This window comes from Elgaria multicarinata, chromosome 13 (genome assembly GCF_023053635.1).
Source record: "Elgaria multicarinata webbii isolate HBS135686 ecotype San Diego chromosome 13, rElgMul1.1.pri, whole genome shotgun sequence".
Classification (NCBI taxonomy): Eukaryota; Metazoa; Chordata; class Lepidosauria; order Squamata; family Anguidae; genus Elgaria; species Elgaria multicarinata.
The window spans coordinates 15,706,401-15,720,392 of NC_086183.1; the positions used below are offsets into that span (position 1 = coordinate 15,706,401).

Here is a 13,992-nt window from a genome sequence, read left to right on the forward strand (position 1 = left end):
GCCTGACATCTTGGAGAGAGAGGGGGAGTCTACACACCGTCCCCAGAAGAATCGGAGGAGGAGGCGTGCTTCAGCGGCGCAGACTGCGGGCGGTCTGCTCCAGGCTCCGTTTCCCTTTAGCCAGCAGGCCCTGCGAGAGCTCCCAGCAGCGGGGCTGGGTCGTGGGAGGGAAGAGAGCTGATGGGCAAGGAAAGGGGCGGCGGCAGCAGCGGCAGCCCCTGCGCGGTCCCGGGGGCATGGGAGGCGCCCTCCCCTTTCCTCGCCCGTCCGCTTCCGCTCTCTTCCCTCCCACGACCCAGCCCCGCTGCTGGGAGCTCTCGCAGGGCCTGCTGGCTAAAGGGAAACGGAGCCTGGAGCAGACCGCCCGCAGTCTGCGCTGCCGAAGCACGCCTCCTCCTCCGCCTCTTCTGGGGACAATTAAGGTACATACTACACAAGCGTTTTTGGGGCGCCCTCAAGTGGCTTCGGGGCGCCTTCGGAACGGTGTGTAGAGAGAGTCAAAATTCATATATTCCAGAGGGAAAGAACTTGACATAAAAAAGTGCGATAAAGTGAAATTTCATTTCACTGTGCTTCCTGAAGGCCACCAAGTGACACATGGGCCGTTGTAATGCGACAAGGATCTGTTTACTCCATTAGAATCAATGGAGTGCATTCAATTCTCTGAACAGGCTGCCCCCATCTCCACTTACCTGTGCTGTCGTCATATACCACAGTCGCTGACCTCCACTTCAGGTACTGTACAAGGTCCAAAATGGCATGGCTGAGAGAAGCATAGTCCGGGTAAAGGTTGACATAGAAAGTGTCTTTGTTATCCAAAGGGTGATGCTTCCACCGTAGCTGTATGTGGGGGACTTCCAGTGCATTGCAAATGGACTGGACTGCATTGGTACAGGAGCCCTGGGAAGGCCCAAATATTGCTACAACACCAAGTGCAAGCTGGTCGCAGGCTGCAATGGAAAGGCATCAAGGTCGTCAGTCATACCCAGAAAACAAGGGACACTCAAAGAAGGCGAACGGAAGTCAAATCCATGATCACATGGGCAATTCACATGGCCAGACTGACACTACTGAGAAGGGAGGCCCCGTGACTTTCTGCAGTTTTCAACATGAAATGAAGCATCAGGAGATCGTCTCACTATTTCACCTCCTCAGCAAGTCAACCCACCTGAAGGTTTTCTCAGTACTTATGTGTTTATTTATTTTGGGCATACTTTAGCTTTCCCCTATCAATTACATTTAGGGTTTTGTTCTCAGTGCTTTGGGTGGCTTTGCATGTTATGTCATTTGGCACACCATGTGTCATCAGAATGCCCGTGCTGGTCACATCTTTTCAATGAGGTGTACTGTCAATGTACATATTGTCGGAGCCGCAACCGTCTCCAGTTCTGCATGATGCACACCAGCACTTTCCGTACAGTTGTACGTGTGCTTGAACAGAGGACTTGAGCAGCTGTTCCATGCTCAAGGGCTGCTGTTGCCTTCAGCAGAGCGGGTTCTATAGCCAATCAAGCAGGGAGTCAGTATAATACTGGGGCCCATCCCAGAAGCTAGAACACACTCCATTCACAAGAAAAATAAGAGACGACTGTGAAGTGCAGAGGCTCCAACCTACACCTCGGATTCCATGCAGGCAGGGGCACGTCCACGCCATTTTTGAGTTGAAGAATAAGCAGGAGGCAGCAGGAGGGTTTTCCCATTGTAAGCACAAAGAATTCATTGGCACAGAAAGTCACAGGGAAGCCCCTGCGTGTGTGGAGCTCCTTGTGTACGTTGGAGCCTTGTGGAGTTTCCTGCTGTATCCAAGAAGGAAATGCAACAGCAATGACTATTTTCAGCCATGGAGTAGCAGCGAGCCAATAAATCGTCAGGCTAGCCCATGTAAAATGAAGTTTAAGATACTGAGAAACACACAGGGCCGCATGCTAAAACTCCTTTCCATGACAATAATTTCAAATCAATCTTCTTTGAGATCTAGTTTGCAACTGACCAACCAGAATCAAATCCTGCCTCAACCCTGGCCTATGTGGATAGCTGTGGTCAAGTCCCTACCCTTCAGCCTCAGTTTCTCCAGCCTGAAAAACAGGAAGAGCAGTCGTTGAGGAACAAAATAGAGGCCAGTTTACATTATCCACTTTTACAAGGACCTGACACCCCAAGATGACCAATTCTTATCACCCTTCAAGGGTACTTGTTCTTATAGTAGTTCTCTTACTAATGTAAGAACACATTCATTGGTGATTCCTTTTACTAAAATTCACTGGTGTCTCCTTTTTAGTAGGAGACGTTGGCCATAGCTAGACGGGGTGAAATCATGGGGCGATCCACATGACGCACAGGGGATCCTGGGAGCAGGGAGGGATGATGCTTCCCTTTCCCCAGGATCTCACCCTACCCTTTAAGCGCAGTCTCGGGATGATCCTGAGACTGCGGAACGTGTGGGCGCGCGTTGCAGTTTGTCCTGGCTCCTCGTGAGTAACCGTGAGGAGCCGGGAACCGCGAATGGGGCACAGAGCTCCTCAGGAGATCTCTGGCCATCGAGGGTGAGGTGGGGGGAGTGGGGAAAGTAGTTTAAAAAGCACACACAGCGCTGGAGCGCTCGTGCGCTCCTTCATTAAAAAAAATGGTGGGCACGACATCCTCTTTCTTCCTGGACGTCACGCGCCGCGTGTAAACAGAGGGTGACAAACTCACGATCATAATATTGTGAGATCCTCACCCCTCCGTCGCGCTAGACCCATAGGTCTAGCTGAGGCTGTGATTACCGACATTTTTAAAACCCCTTGAAGAAGGCCTTAAAATAAAAATAGGCTGAAATGCATTGGGCTTTTTAACAAATGAAATATTCCCCCCCCCCCAGCATCTTGAGATATTTTCCTTCCATTCGTGGATCTGTTCTGGATGCTCTCCTGCTTCTGCACCGTTCTGTTTTCTTCGGTTACCTACCTGTCCATTCTTCTGTTACTCACTCTACTTTTCAGGTTGTTTGAAAAAAAAATGATCCCAATGCATCTCTCCAACTGTTCAAGGGAGCCATATGCACGATCCCTTTAAGTGATTGCAAAACCCCATCTGCTCAGATTCTTCTGTTTGTGAGTGCAGGCACACGGAGGGAGGGCTGCCTTTCTTGGGGGAAAGTTTTCAACCATCTTTACTGAGTAATGCGTGAGCCTTGAGTAGCAGAACATTAATTAAACACGAGGGAGAGGTTGGTGAGGTTTTTTTTTGTTTTTTTGTTTATAAACCCAACCTTATTTACTTGTCACATTTCATTAGCGTCATCTGTAAACAGAACCATATAAGAGGCTTTAAAAACTTTAATTAGAAGAACTAGGTTAATTTGGATAAGGTTAGTGCCGTCTAGTCATAATGACACAGGGTAAAGAGTAAGACTTTGGGGGTTCACTAGCCCAGTAGCAGGGATTTCAATTCCCACCCACCCACCCCACACACACAATTCACTTGAGTTCTTGGTATGAGGTCTCCTCCCTCTAGAGACTTGCTTCAGCAATGATGCAGAAGCAACCCAAAGTAAGCCCACTTATTTCTGGTGACTGCATTTTCTGTGAAGCGATGGTGAAAGCGAACATTGATAGAGTTTTCCCGGCTCTTCTATTACTCTTATAGTGAATGAAGGAGGCACTGATACCCCCTGCCTCTAGCCCATCATCCCCAGCCTTCTGTCCATTTCCCTCCTGGTCATCCCATCTTTAGGCCTTTGGGAGGACTTCCATATCCCCTCTTCCTCCTTGGCCATGCTGTTTTTCAACACTGTGCTTTCTCCCTCCACTCTCTTTCCTTGGGCACCAACTCTGTGGCCACCCAGCCAGGTTCAGCCATCTGGATGCTCTCAACCAGCCCCTCCAGTACTCCTGTCCTCTCCAATGGCATCTGGCCTCAGCTGTCCTTCTGCTCTAGGAGGGTCCCCAGACTCCTCCCCCTCCCTCCCTCCCTCTTCCTTCCCCCAACGCCCCATCCTGCCAGAATTGTGTCTTCTCTACCAACCTTTCTCTCGGGCTCCAGCCCTCTCCTTTCAGCCCCCTCCCTATCATTTCTCCACCTCCTGAGTCTTCTTCCTTTTCGGCTTTCCAGTCCTCATATCTCTAGGACTTATGAGAGGTCTAAACTGCAACCAAAGAGCAAGCCAAGGAGCTGGAGCAAGAACATTTCGTTCTTGACAGCTTCATTTCCTAAGCAGCTGAAATGTTCAGAAATCTCCTGTGACATCATACCAGCTCAGCCAATCTGCGACTGCCATAAATGGCCAACACCTTTGATGGAAAGGTTCTGTTGTAGTTGAGCTGCCTAGATTATCTAATTCTCCTTCAACAACTGGTAGAAAACTTATAGATTTGGTGTTTGCAAATTAACGTGTCGAAAGGATTCTTCACTAGCACGAATCTCCTTTAGCCATTCACTTTGCATCAAAACTGCCAGAGTGAGGACTTCAGAACAAGAAAATGAAAAGAAGGGCAACATGATGGCTCTTGGGGCACAACAGGCAAAGACCTGATCAGGCCTCTGGGAGGAGGAGCATGTACCAGTTGCAGCAGAAAAGGAAAAGTGGGGGGAAAGAGGGGTGCTCTTCTCTGATGTTGTTACAATCCCAGAACTGATGGTCACAAGGGGAGAATCCCAGTGGATTCCATGACAACTCCTGAACTTGCTCCCTCCTTCCTCAGGGGTTTCATTACACCGTTCAGACCCACTGAGGAAAAGCAACAGAAATGGATGAAAAGCCTGGGATTTGGGACAGCATTGAGGAGCCAATGAGCCCCCTAGCCCTGCCAGGGCAGCCAAAACCAAAGCTCTGGGCCCACGAAGCCCTTAACTGGACAGAGCCTAAAAGCTGTGGAGCAAGAAACGGCTCCCGACTCACCTTTCTTTGTGGCTTCAAAGCTGTCATGGAAGTGTATCCTCTGGATATCGTAGGTTAAGGTTGTGTTGGGTAACAAAGTCCTATTCCTATTGATGATGTTGGCAGAGAATCGGAAGGCTTGCTCCTCGGCATTCATTATCTGGGCATTCGGTCCGTCTGCATATTCAAAGATTCCTCCTGCAAGAAAATAGCAGACAGTCACCACCAACCAGGTCAAAAATGCTCGAGTCAATGCTCAGATTGCACCTTGAGCACCAGTTCATATGTTTTCTGTAACCAGAGGCATATCACTGGGTGATGCATTAAACATGACACTGTTGAAGAAGAAACATGCCTCCACAAACACTCCAGCACATGTGGACAGATGCATGACAGAGCGATGCAACCAGCCATATTAGCGAATCTGTCAAGCTCATTTTGGGTCAGTTCACTGGATTTCCACAGGTAAAGTCATTCCAACCCATTTCTACTTCAATTTGCAAACCGTATTTTTAAAAAATCATTATGAAAAGATCTGCAGTTTTGTATAGTTTTACAAATGTATCCATTTTAATTCACATTTTTTAAAAAATGTATCCTTCACCCCACCTGCTAAGGTGATTTTGTGCACTCTGGCCCCTATTCTGTGCATGTTTTAAAATATATGCACTTTTGTGCACATTTTAAAATTGCTGGATTTGAGTTCATCATTCGGGAAAGTGCAGACTTCAGCGCACAAGAGTGTTCTGGTCTGTGCTTTGGTTCAGCGAGTGCAAATTAGGTGTGTTCACTTCAAAATGCAAACCAAATGAAACTCTCACGTAATTTATTGCCCTATTGTGTGTTTGGAAGATTCACATCCAGAACCAGTGTCAAGGGTAATAATAATAATAATAATAATAATAATAATAATAATAATAATAATAATAATATTACCCTTGAACACCAGACCTGGCCGCGGCTACTCCCTGCTCAAGCCAAGCACCACCGCTTGATACGCCTGAGGCAAGGGATAAAAACGACCTTCCTCCGAACTATGTGGAGAAAGGGGTTTAAATTGGAGAAGGATTTTAATATATAAAATAAAACACTGTGAGTTATATGTGCTGAGGTGAATTATTGTCAGAGTGGGTGCTAAATGTGTAAACCTCAGATGATAAATACCAAACAGACACGTGGGATTTTTGTGGTAGTTAAAAAACAAAATAATTAAAAATTATTTTTAAAAGTTCACAAGCTTTGTTTCAAATAAAACATTTAAAAACCTTTTTGAAACCTTTCATCCAATCCTTCCACTCATTCACATACACGGTTTCCTTTCTCTCACACAATTGCTCTTGAGCTTTCTTTATTATCTGTATTGATTAATATACATCAACTATGTGCATACCACACTCCAAAGACACCACTCTCTCCACTGACCCTCAAATTTCCCAGAACTTAAGTACCCTAAACACAGAGAGCACTAAAGACTCTAAGAGTACCTAAAAAGTCTCTCTCAATCCCCTCAGTCCTTCCCTTATATATTACTCCTCCCCCATCCCGAGACATTCTAACTCCGCCCACTCAGGCCAACATTCTAAACTCATCACAGACTTACAAACTGCAGACATACATTTGGGAACTGACTTGTGGGATGTAACGCCACAGGGCCCACTGACAAGATTCCACCCCCTGAATGTGCTCCTCCTCTTCCCCACTGCAACCTGTTTGACCACCTGCCTCTTGCTCTAGCCCAGACACAGGGCCGGTGCATCCATAAAGGCCACTTAGGCAGCCGCCTAGAGCACAAAAGTCGCCCTCCCACTCCCAGAGCCGCTCTGGCTGAGTGAGGGCAGCTTCCGGGTGCGCCGTTCGCCCTGCTCCCCAGCGTCCCTGGCTTGGCTTCAGCTGAGCGCCCGCCCAGCAGCCAAAGCCAACCTGGGACACTGGAGGGCGGGGGCGGGCGGCTCCACTTTCTGACTTCCGGCGCACGCCGGACATCAGAATGTGGAGCCACCTGGCAGAGAGGGGTGACAGCCCGCAGCGTGCCGCTTACCTGCTCGGCGGCGGCGGCGGCTCCTTCGCCCGGCGTGATTGCCGCCTCCTCCTCCTCCCCCTCCTTCCCCTCCCCCCGCCACCCTCCCTTCCCTCCACCCGGCCATGTGGCCAGCCTCCCACTTGCCGCTCCAACCCAGAGGACGGAGGCGAAGGGCAGCAGCCCGCCTCGACGCCCCTCAATGAAACTCCGCCGCCACCACGTTCGGGCGGCCAGAGGAGTCGGGCGCCGCGCGTAGCGCTCCTGCTGCCCAGCTCGCTCGCCTTGGGCCGGATCGGGGCGCCAGCAGCCGCCCGCCTGCCAACGGTAAGCCCCATCCCTGGCCCCAGTGTGAGCGGGCTGCGTGGAGCATGTGTGTGTGTGGGGGGGGATACGGTGGGGGGGTGAAAGCAGCTCACCTTGCCTAGGGCGCAAAAAAGCCTGGCACCGGCCCTGCCCAGACAATGGTGGTGGTGGTGGTGGGGAGGAGGAGGAGGAGAAGCAGGCGGCCTCCTTGCTCACTGCCTGTCACAGTGGTAGCGAAGAGGAGGAAGAGGAGGAGGCACAAGAGCAGCTGGTGGGGGGGATAGACTCACTGAGGGGGGAGGGGGCCCATGAAGGGGCGTCCTGCCCTTGGGTTCTCTGAAGCCTGGAGCCGGTGTTGTTCACTTCCCCCGACCTATGCTCTTCATATGCTCTGTGTTTACCGTTGTGTCCATGATGCCCCACAAATGGCAGCTCATGTTTTTAATGACATGTTTTCTCAAATACGATTTTCCCCAGCCTTATTTTCAGCTGTTTTTCCAGTGTTTTGCACCTTTGGTTCTCCTTTGGGCCTTGAGCTTTCTTCACTCTGGTCATTAAGCACACTGGCATTCCCTTGGACTTGTCGATGCCTTTCCCAACCTCTGGTATACGTTCTAGCTGAACGTCTGTTATTGAGGTTTTCAATAACATCCAGGCGTCCTGGGGTGGTTTGACCATCTTGACTTGGCTTCCCAACTTCCCCTCATTACTTCTCTGTTTGTTTTTCTTTTAAAACTGAATGTGACGGCGTCGGCTTCTCTGGGCAACTTCCATTCACATATTTGCTGAATATTACATAGCACTGTGATCCTGGTTTCCAATTGGTTTGACAGCATTTATATCTTGCACCAGGTCCTGGGCACCCGATTGCACGCCCCACCTCAATTCTATGAGCAATTGTTGACGCAGGGAATCTAGAAATGTAACGTTTTGCAACTATTCAACCTGTCCCAACTAGCCCGCTGTGGCATCACAGCTGCTCAGCTAATGACTTGGCCAGGTGACAGGCAGAACATGGTCAATGTATTTCACTTCTCTTCCATAGTCATTGAGTTCTTCCCCAGTCCTTTCCGCCCCCCTTTTTTGCCCACTCTCCTCAGATTTGCCTCCAAGTTCAGACCAGCGGAAACTTCCTTCTGAGCAGGCGCAGGGGAACAGCTCAGGCTGCTGAAGTGTGCACGCCACGGAACGCCGGCTTCTTGCTGTTCCGAAGTTGTTAATGCCATTATCTCTCCCAAAGGCAGAGCCGCTCATGTCTCAGCATCGCAAAGCTGTTCCTTGGCTCGACGTCTTCGAGGCTTGTTTTCGATTCCCCACCGACAGCCTCTCCAACCAAAGCACCAGAACCCAGGCAGAAATTATGTAATTGTATCGCCTCGTTTCGGAGACGCTGGAACAATCTTGTGTCTTTCCTCCTTCTCTCCCCATCCCCTCGCTCTCCCTTGGAACAGTGGAGAGGGACCTAAACCAGGCACTCTCTGATTAACAAGCAACTCAAAATAATTAATGGATGAATGAAATACGCAAATGCAGCCAGGAACAGATGGATCCCTTGGTTCATTAGCAGAAAGCGAGCGCCTCCCTTCCCCGTGTCAGGAGAGCTTGTCGGTTGCTGTAGCTTCACACTGCCGGATCCTTTGCAGCTCTCCAGGCACTTCATTAGATTTTATTGATTTGCATCCCACCCCCACTTCCTCCAGAAGAACGCAGGGAACAGGGCAGGGGAATGATCTGTATCTCTCTCGAACATCTTTGTGAAGTCGACCAGACGGAGAGAGCACCACAGACCCAAGATCAACCCCCTGGTTGCTTGGTGGCTGCATGGGGATTTGCACCCAGCCGTCCCAACCCTTGGCCTCTCAAAAGGAGCTGTTGCACCTAGCACGGCAGGTGTGCACACGCCAATCTCCATTTTGCCACCAAGGTGCCCAAATTCTACACTACCAAAGAAGACACTCTGAAATTTGGATAATGCAGTTTGGCATGCATCTTACATTTTGCTTCTGCTTGCAGTAAGGAGAGAAGAAGGGCAAAATGCAATGGCGACGATTGATGCCCCATGATGGGCTTCGTCACTGAAGCCTAGCCCCCACCATAGCATTTATGTTTTAACCGGCACTTGCCATGATTTTTTTCACGCCTATCTTTGCAGCTGTAGGAGCTGGCAACTTGCTTTGACTATCACAGGTGGAGGTCCTAGCGCTCCTCCATGACCACCACCTCCTTCTCCTCTTCTTCCTCCGTTTCCCAGAGAAGGCGAGAGACACTTCAGGTATGGTTCTAGGTCTGGCTGTTCACAGCTCTAACTTGGCCTTGACAAAGAGTAGCAGCCAGGGTTCTGGAAATGGGAGAAAATGCAGCAAACCAAGCTACTAGGGTCAGTTTTTTGGCACTAGGATGACCAGGCATCTGTCATTTCCCCCCCCCCCAGTCACATTGTGGTTTTCCCAGGCTTTTCCCCCCCAGTCAGTTACCACGAAAAAGACTTCACACATATTTTTATCCTGCTTTACCTCCAAAGGAACTCAGAGTCACATAGACGGCTCCTCCTCGTAGCCTCATAAAAGCCTTGTGAGGCAGACTAGGCTGAGAAATAGTGACTGGCCTTTGCTTGCTCAGTCTGCTTTCTGGGGAAATGGGTATTTGATCCCGGGTCTCTTAGTCAAAGTCCAACGCCTAACCACACTACCTATTCAGCTTCCAAGATCGGGAAACAGGCCTTTGACACACTTCAACCCATTTGAAGGCCTCTGGTTCCTTCCTTCAGGATTCTTGTGTCTCATGTTTTGCTGTATTTATGAAATCATTTTTATATTGGTTTAATACGTGGGATGTTAGCTGCTGTGGGTTGCCCTCAGCAGGAAGGACATAAATACATTTTATTTATTTATTTGGAAATAAAGAAAAATAAACAAGGAAATGTTGCAAGGCTCTGGAGCCCATATCTGAGGAGCAGCATCTCTGGGACAAGTCCCAGGTGGCGCCCAGCTCTGCAAGCAAACGGGGCTTCTCTTCCTGCCCCCCCCCCCCCGCCTCCCCCCCCCCCACTTAGAGATTTCTCCCTCCCTATTGCCCATGAAGTATTTATGAGGCGACAACCCTTTTCCATCACAGCAGCACTCCGACTCTAACTTGAGGGGATCAATTATTCAGAATAATACAGTCAAAGAGGGCCTTCTCATTCGAGCACCACCTCAGAAAGACCCGTGCCTCTGCCAAGTATCCTCCAGCAACAAAAACACTTAATGCGGAGAGACGGGAGACCATCTGCTCCTTCTGCCCAGCGCAGCCTGAGATGTCAGCAAAGATGGGTGAAGCCAGCATCTCTGACAAGACGAAACAGTCAAATGTGGCTGGCTGGCTGACTGGCTGGCTGGCCTGCTCACGGAAGGACCAGGCCCCGCCCTCGCTCCATCCCCCAAGGGTCGGGTACCAACTCAAGCAGCCAAGCCAAGAGAACCGCTGCTTTCTGTCAGCCCAGAATACACTTCCAGTGCCGGGTTCTCTCCCTCATCCCTGTATTATATTGAAATGACAACCAAATTTAGGCTGCTTTGTTGAATAAATAGCTGGTATTGTGTGCGCGTCTCTCTCAGCCTGCGCACCTTTTCAAGAGAAGATTTTCTGTTTCCCAACCTGCCTGCTTACAATACAGTACCGATGCATTAGGACTGGGATTACCTCTGTACTTCATCCAAAATGAATTAACACTCCAGGCATCCATTTGGACATAATAGGCTTTTCATCAAGGAAAGATGTGCAATTGGTATGTGGGAACAAGGGGACAGTTGGGAGCAGATAACCTACTCCAGATTATGCTGAAAGGACTTTGCTACAACCAGAAGGCCACAAAGCAAGCCTGGCCTGCCAGGTCCACGGGGCTCTCCCACACTAGAGGCATTCAAGAGGCAGCCGGACAACCATCTGTCAAGTATGCTTTAGGGTGGACTCCTGCATTGAGCAGTTGGTTGGACTCGATGGCCTTAAAGGTCCCTTCCAAAACTACTATTCTATGATATAGGGAAAGTAGACCATTCCATCCAAATAACCAACCCTAAACAGCAAAGAGCCACCTCAAACATAGGGATGGGGGATAAATTTGCATTTTAATGTGAACGTACCCAATTGTGCACCTTTGAATCACTATCTGAACTGAAACTCACATATCATTCAGAATTCACACTTCTCCAAATCTTGTTAAGGAGTTTGCCAATAAATAATGCATACAAAATGCTTGTCTTACAGAAAAATTCATATAAAAATGCAGATATGAGTGGAAATGATGTTTAAAAATGTATTTCATTAGGAAAATTGTTCGCACACAGTGTATATTAGGCAAAATGCATACAAAAATGCACGCATTTGGTGAAACATGCACAAAAATGCTTTTGAGTTTTCATTTATTTTTTGAAGAAGAAGAAGAAGAAGAAGAAGAAGAAGAAGAAGAAGAAGAAGAAGCTGCTGCTGCTCAATATTTGGGATGAAACTGGAAAAAATCCCAAAGTTCAAGTCCAACTGATTGTATGATTAAGGGGGGAAAATGCAAGAACGAGAGAAGCCAAAACTGCCAGATTCATCCATCCCTGTTTGGACACGATGAGTTGCAAGGAAAAGGGGAAGCAAAGGGCTCAGACTTCTCCCTGACACCCATTTCCCCTGGGAAGAGCCTGAGGGGAACGCTGTTGGCTTCCTGCCCCTCTCCACTGGGGTTGGCTTTTGCAATTGCCTCCATCATTCATAGAAATGGGCTATACAACAGGCCAACCCGTCATGGCCACATGGCTTCCCAGCCCCAATATCCATACATTAGGCACGGACAGCTACGGGGGGAAAGCCTATGTGCGCAGTCTTTACACTTAAGTTGGAATTGTGCATGATCAGGGTTTCAGCTTGCAAGTAAAACTTACACAAATAACCTTTCCTCTGCAATTGCTCTTGCTTAAAGGTGTGGATACTGGGAGCTAGGCCAGGGGAAGCCACCACAGCCGGCAAGGGGCCTGATCCTTGCACTTGCTCAACGTACCTTAGTCAGTGAGGGAGCAGGACTTCTGATGTTGATCAGAGTGCACAAGGAAGGGGGGCATGGGAAGCTGGTGATCTTTAAAGAAACCAGTTCCCAAACAATTTAGGATTTCAAAAGGTACAAACTTTTGCCTTGAACTAGGCCTAGAAATGGATAGGTAGAAAATCTCAAAGGACCAAAGCAAAATGCTCCACCCAGCAAGTCCCAGATAACAATCTTGCAGAAGAATTTTAGATCAACTGAAGTTTCTGGGGACTATTTAAGGGCAGCCCCACATTAAACACATGGCAGTAGTCCATTTGGGAGGTTACTACACTAAAACATGAATGACCATAGCCAGGACAGCCTTCTCGAGAAAAAGACACAGCTGGCAAACCAGTCAAAATAGGTAAAAATCACTCGTGGGTGCTTTGGCCACCTGAACATTCAAAAGTTGTGCCAGATTGAGAAGTATCTCTAAGCTGTGAGCCTATTTCTTCAGGGGGAGCAAGAGCCTACCCTGGGTAGGTTGCATACCACTCTGTGGGCTGATTAATCTCACAACTAATAGCTCTTCCATCTTAACTGGATGATATTGTTTACCCACACATACGCCATGGCTAGACCTGCCGATATCCCAGGGATCGTCCCGGGATCATCCCTGTGCATCCACATGATGCACAGGGGTTCCCAGGAGCAGGGAGGGATGATCCCTCCCTTGCCCCAAAATATCGGCATAGCCTTTTCCCCCTGCTTTTTCTGTGGTTTCAGGATGATCCCGAGACCACGGAACGTGTGGGTGGGCATTGCAGATTGTCCTGGCTCCTCGTGAGTAACCGCAAGGAGCCAGGCACAGAGCTCCTCAGGAGCTCTGTGCCCATCGGGGGTGGGGTGCGGTGAGCTGGGAAAATTATTATTTTTAAAAAAATACTTACATTTGGCAATCAAGCGCTCGTGCGCTCCTTCTCCTTTAAGAAAAAAACCCCAAATGGCAGGCATTACGTCCTCTTCCTCCTAGGACGTCGCATGCCATGTGTAGACAGAGGGGGAGATCTTGCGATAACCATATTGCAAGATCCTCCCTCCTCCGTCGCGCTAGACCCGTAGGTCTAGCCATGGCCATAGTCCTACAGTCGGCCGAGACAACAATCCGGGATTTCCTCTGCCTCCCTAGCATCTAACATAAGTGAGAGAAAGTACACTGATGTCCCCTCAACCCAAACGATTTCCTCTGCTGGCTTCATGTGGGAGAGAAGCTAGAACACAGTGGGACTCCATGAGCCAGTGGCCATGGGGCACAGCAGTAACCCTGCAGCAACATCTTTGGGGATCTATTTATGCATCCATTCATATATTACATTACTATGCCACCCAATAGACAAAGGTCCCTAAAATAAATCTAATTCAATACCAATGCACAAACATTAAACAATTTTAAAACAACAGTAAATCCCAAGACCCATTAAAAACCTTATCCTATGCTGTCAAATAGCTGGGAGTAGCAGAAAATCTTAAACTGGCAGCAAAAAGATAGCAATGTTGGTGGCAGGTGAGCCTCACCATGGAGAGTGTCCCAAAATCCTCCGAGCCTCCTTCAGAGGAGGCATTTGGAAGAGGGCCTCCTATGCTGAATATAGTGTATGAGTAGGTTCATGTCAGGAGAGGTGCTCCACCAGGCTCTGTGATCCCAAGCAGGGCAGCCCTAGTGACACCTCACTCTCCCCATCGCTGCTTGCTGACCTAGGAGGATGACATGGATAATGGTGCTAAATGCTGCCAAGAGATCCAGGAATGGATCATCCTCCAGAA

At 48.9% G+C, this 13,992-nt stretch overlaps 1 protein-coding gene across 1 annotated transcript in view; it reads right to left on the minus strand.

Moving 5' to 3' along the window:
• The window catches only part of GRIK3 (glutamate ionotropic receptor kainate type subunit 3), a 221,864-nt gene that overhangs the window by 88,918 nt on the left and 118,954 nt on the right, over positions 1 to 13,992 (minus strand). Inside the window, exons 2-3 of the mRNA XM_063139860.1 lie at positions 4,880 to 5,056; positions 693 to 950 (exon numbers count right to left, since the gene is read on the minus strand). Coding sequence (XP_062995930.1) covers positions 693 to 950; positions 4,880 to 5,056 — 435 coding nt within the window. The remainder of the gene's footprint in view (positions 1 to 692; positions 951 to 4,879; positions 5,057 to 13,992) is intronic.